Genomic DNA, 5,606 nt, shown 5'->3' on the forward strand with positions numbered 1-5,606 from the left:
ATAAATTAATAAAAATAATAAAATTATAAAATCATAATTTTTAAAATTAATAAATAATAAAATTATCTTTTTAATATTATCACGTTATTAAATTATTGAAAATACTAACAATTGATTTGTTGAATTTATATATTTAACAGTAATTTGTTTTTGAATAGAGTGTTTATTTTAAAAATTAATAAAAATTTTTAAAATTTCGAATACAACTTAAAGATGGATATTTTTTATTTTTTCCTTAAAATTAATATATTGGGTTAAAGTTTTCAAAAAATAATGTGTCGTTGGTATCATGCGTTAGGAAAGATATCTGGTATCTGGATCTTATGTCAAATATTTCTTTTCAGTGTGTAACGGGGAAAAGGTAGAGGGGAGCATTGATTTTGTATATAGCCATTTGGGTTGCTCTAATTTTGGTGCTAACATGTTTCTGCATTTTGCTCTTCTGTGCACCCAAAAAGTAAGGCATTCTTTTAAAAGTTAAGGAAAACTCGAGACTGTCAAGGCACCTGGAAGAAAATCTGAAGTTGAAAGAGATAACCAAATTACAGATGAAAAGGAGGCAACTCTTGGTCAATTTATTCAAAGCATGTAACGATGGGAAATCAGCAGCAAAATTACACTCACTACTTCTCAAAACTGGGTTTTCCGATGACAGTTTTTTCACCACAAAGCTCACTTCTATTTATGCTAAATTTACTTCCATTGAAGAAGCTCAGAAACTGTTCGATGAAATGCCTCGAAGAACTGTTTATCTCTGGAACTCAATTCTTAGAGCTTATTCTAAACAAAAACAATGGAACAAAGCTTGGGTTCTTTTCAAAAACATGATATCTAATGAAAAAGGTGACAAAAATGAACCTGATAATTTTACTCTGTCTATAGTTTTAAAGGCTTGTGCAGGGTTACAGTTGCTTCAACAAGGGGAAATTTTACATGGGTTTTTGAGGCAAAATGAAAAGGTTGGATTGGATTTATTTGTGGGTTCTGCTTTGATTGAATTTTACTCAAAATGTGGCCAAATGGGTGATGCGTTGAAAGTTTTTGAAGAGTTTGAGAAACCTGATGTTGTTTTGTGCACTTCAATGGTGAGTGGTTATGAGCAGAATGGTTGTTTTGAAAAGGCTGTGGCCTTTTTCTCAAGAATGGTAACGGAGGAGGGTGTTGAACCGGATCGTGTAACCCTTGTTAGTTTAGTTTCTGCTTGTGCTAAGTTGATGAATCTTAAGCTTGGAAGGAGTGTACATGGTTTTGTCATTAGGAGAGGGTTTGAAAATAATTTATCTTTGGTTAACGCATTGTTACATTTGTATGCAAAGACAGGTGTCGTGGAAGTAGCGGAAAATTTATTTAGGAGGATGGTAGGGAAAGATGTTGTATCATGGAGCTCAATGATTGGTTGCTATTCTCATAATGGGGCTGCTGTTGAAGCATTGCGTGTTTTCAATGAAATGATCAACCAGGGATTTCAACCTAATGCAGTTACTGTTGTTAGTGCACTTCAAGCGTGTGCAGTTGCTTGTGATCTAGACAATGGTCAGAAGATTCATGAACTTGCAACTAAGAGAGGTTTTGATTTAGAAGTCTCAGTTTCCACCGCTCTGATTGATATGTACATGAAGTGCTTATCACCTAATGAAGCTGTTAATGTCTTTAGAAAAATGCCTAGGAAAGATGTAGTCTCCTGGGCTGCTTTGTTAAGTGGGTATGCTCAAACTGGGATGGCTGACAAGTCTATAAGGGTCTTCAGAGATATGCTATCTAGTGGAATCCTACCTGATGCTGTTTCTATGGTAAAGATTCTTGCTTCTTCTTCAGAGTTAGGTATTCTTCGTCAAGCTGTATGCCTTCATGGTTATATTACTAGAAGTGGCTTTGATAGTAATCCTTTTGTTGGGGCTTCTCTCATAGAGTTGTACTCAAAATGTGGTAGCTTAGACTATGCAATAAAAGTATTTAAAGGAATTATAGATAAGGATGTTGTTCTCTGGAGTGCTATGATTGCTGGCTATGGAATTCATGGAAAAGGGAGAGAATCATTAAAGTTATTTGAACTGATGGTCAAGGGTTCTGCAGCTAGACCTAACAATGTCACTTTCCTCTCTATTTTATCTGCCTGTAGCCATGCAGGTTTGGTTTTGGAGGGGATTGAAATATTCAGTATGATGGTAAATGATTATGGACTGGGTCCTACTTCAGAGCACTATGGCATAGTTGTCGATCTTCTAGGCCGTACAGGAGAATTAGACAGGGCCATGGACATTATAAACCGAATGCCAGTTCCAGTTGAGCCCCATGTTTGGGGTACCTTGCTTGCTGCATGTAGGATTCATCACAATGTTGAGATAGGAGAGTTGGCAGCAAAGAATCTTCTCTGCTTAGATTCTAATCATGCAGGTTACTATATTCTATTATCTAATATATATGCTGTTGATGGGAAATGGGGTAATGTGGCAAAAATTAGAACTCTAATAAAGGAGAAGGAGTTAAAGAAGATGTTTGCACAGAGCATGGTTGAGATAAGGAATGAGGTCCATAGCTTTGTTGCTGATGATAAATTTCACCCAGAGTGCGAAAGGATTTACGAACTACTAGGAAAATTGGATTTGACAATGAGATTGCAACTAGAAAATATATATGGAATTTCTGAAGCTTTATTAAATTTTAAGATCACCTGAATTCATCCACCATTGAGATATCTGCATGATGGGTAGCCACCAACAATATTGTAAGAATAGGATTTCAGATCGAAAGTAAAATTTAATGGTGATTTAAATGATTATAGCATGGAGTTTTTGAAGAGAGTAACATAAAGATATCTTCCAGCGGCAACAGCTGCAAATGAATTCTGGATTTCTTCTGCATCTGATGAAATTTATGTTGATATCTTGATCCAAACATGAGGCCTGTGACAATGCCATGCAGGAGCCTTATTTATTAACTTCCTCTCGTACTTCAGTTTAGGAAATCTAGAATTCTGGAAAGCCTAGGTGCCCCTGTTTGGTGTGGTAGTATAATCCTTGGGCTGACGAGCACAGAAGAGCATGGAGCTTAAACCAGCACTTTTGAGGTACAATCCCTTGTGATTTTTTGCTGTTCTTATGCTTTGTGTATGGTTTTAATTGTTATGTCGTTACAGATTTAAATTGATTTCAAGATTTAGAATCTTTCATTATAAGATATATTGATGCATCAATAATTGAAGATGGGAGTAACTACTGGATTCAGTACTCCACTAATTTTCTTGATCATGACTTATTCTGCAGGTCTGCCTCCTGCATGCTTTGCCGATGTCAAAGTCCTTTGCTTTTGCCAGGTCACGTTCAGCTGGTTTACAATCCAACTTCATTTAGACCTGTGAAACTTATTCTTTGTGGTTCCCATCGCAATGTCCTGATGTCAGCTACAGCTTACATCCCAGAGTATAGCTTATGTTGGTCTTCATTTTGCCGTAACAGGTAAATTGTGATGGTGTATTTGCTTGAGGTGATGGAATTAAAGAAATATGGCTCAAGACGTTGCACGGTATAGTTAGTGAAAAACGCGTGGGCTAAGTTTAACAAACCCACCACCCTCTTTTGTGAGGGGAAATAAATGTTCACCAATCATGGGCCATATGCAAGCCCCCAACTTTGGGCCCCAAACAGAGAGAGAGAGAGGGAGAGAGAGAGAGAGAGAGAGAGAGAGAGAGATCAACAATAATCCATGCACTCATATGTTTTTTGTCAAGTTATACTGCAAAATTGTTGTAAAATAGATTGCCATGTTTTCTTTACCCCCAACTTGAGGCTGGTCTTGTTGTGGGATCGCTCAAGGACCTTGATTGCTGTTCCTTTTTTCTGGAAACATTTGGGATATTAAAAATTCATCTTAGTACATTTGTGTATCAGCCCACGTGATTGAGTTTGAGCTTGTAATTTAAGGTTCATCTCTCCACATTTTTACTTTGCTAATATTTCTAGATTCCTAGGATACAGCAAACAAAATATATAGCTTGTTCCCTCAACATCCATCATCTTCTTGACCTCTTCATTATTCCTTCTTGATACAGGTCAGCTATAAGCCCCCTCTGTTACACCGTTAATGAGACTTAACCTGGAATTTCAGACTAATATTTTATCATTTAATATACAACGGGACTAACAAGATGACAAAGCATCAAAATTTTCCATTGGATTCCAACTATGATCTCGTTGTAATTTGAAAGAAAGAAGAAACAAAAATAGACAAGAGTGCTGCCAAAGTGCTGCAGCAATGAAGAAGTGCATTGATGGAATCTTTGGATACAAATATATATTTGAAGCAACTATATACTACTGTTTCTGTCACCTTCAAACATGTCCAAAACATCTTGAAGATATCATTTTAAAAGGGTTTGCACATGCCAGCTTTTTGATTTTTTAACTTGTACCATACCAATTGTTTATATAATGTATCCACCATTAATCTTTTAAACAAAAAGTTGGCACAAAACATTGAGGAGATATCATTTTAAAATCTGTGCACACGCTAGGGTTTACGGCAACCTGTTATATATCCTTTGTGGGTTAAGTTTTAGTTAAAGATGATGTTTTTGTTGCATCGATTGAAAGGAACCTCACGTGGAGGACAATTTGCATGTATCATTGGACGAAGCCTCCAAAATAGCTAGGGTACATGCAGCAGCAGCAGCCCCCTTATTGTCTGATCAATTGTACGAAAAATCAGAAACAAACATGTGGTGAGAGAGCAATTGAGACAATTGGCTTCTTCCTATTATTGGTTTGTGTGTGTACATTTTGTTGCTTCCAATCACATGCGTTCAAGTGGCTCCTTGCTTGGTTTCAGGGAAATGATCACTGCCTGATTCACTTAATTTCCCTCTCAGAATTTCTCTATTATGTTTTTGTGTTTCCTTTTTCCAAATCATTAAAGGTTAGCAATTGATCGGTTTGATCGATTCGGTTCATCATAATTAAAGATTAAATAGATTAAATTTTTATAAAAAATTAATTAAATATTAAATTGGTTTGGTCAATTTGATTTTGGACAAAAAATCAAAATTTTGTCACTTTTCTTTTTAATTAATAATATAAAATTAAAATTTATAAACTTTATTCATAATTAGAAAATATGTACATTTGTTCTTTCACTCACATAATTTTGTTTTTTTACATAACCCATCAAATTAACATTTGAAAGTTGTATATATTTTATATAAATTTAAAATATGTATGTAATATTATTTCAATTTTTTGATCAATTTGATCTAAAAATAGTAGGATTGAGAACCAATCAAAAAAATTAATTGAATTAAATTTTTTTAAATCAAATAAAATAAACGAACTGAACCATTTTACTCAAATTACATTCGAATCGAATTTTACTCCCCCCTAGGAATCATGATTATTCCATCATAGTTCAGCAATTGAAACATATGGACTCTTTCTATCAATTACACTTAGAAAGTTATTCTCCCAACAATCATCCTCCCTCATGATGAATTTACGAGGATAATAATGTAATTTTACAGCATCTAAAGTCAAATCTGGTAGGTCAAACATTTAAGCAGTTCATTGCAATACCCTTAAAATAATCACATCATCACGCCAAAATTAAAGAAATGGAAA

At 34.9% G+C, this 5,606-nt stretch overlaps 1 protein-coding gene across 1 annotated transcript; it reads left to right on the forward strand.

The window, feature by feature from the left end:
- Nucleotides 314-3,913, forward strand: LOC18601460 (putative pentatricopeptide repeat-containing protein At3g01580). Its single transcript, XM_018118822.1, has 2 exons — nt 314-3,067; nt 3,264-3,913. The coding sequence occupies exon 1, from the start codon at nt 549-551 to the stop codon at nt 2,673-2,675; it is 2,127 nt and encodes a 708-aa protein (XP_017974311.1). The 5' UTR covers nt 314-548; the 3' UTR covers nt 2,676-3,067; nt 3,264-3,913.

This window comes from Theobroma cacao, chromosome 4 (assembly GCF_000208745.1).
Source record: "Theobroma cacao cultivar B97-61/B2 chromosome 4, Criollo_cocoa_genome_V2, whole genome shotgun sequence".
Taxonomy (NCBI): Eukaryota; Viridiplantae; Streptophyta; class Magnoliopsida; order Malvales; family Malvaceae; genus Theobroma; species Theobroma cacao.

What these genes read in the sequence shown, in the direction of transcription:
- LOC18601460 (XM_018118822.1), top strand. Translation starts at nt 549, where the DNA reads ATGAAAAGGAGGCAACTCTTGGTCAATTTATTCAAAGCATGTAACGAT.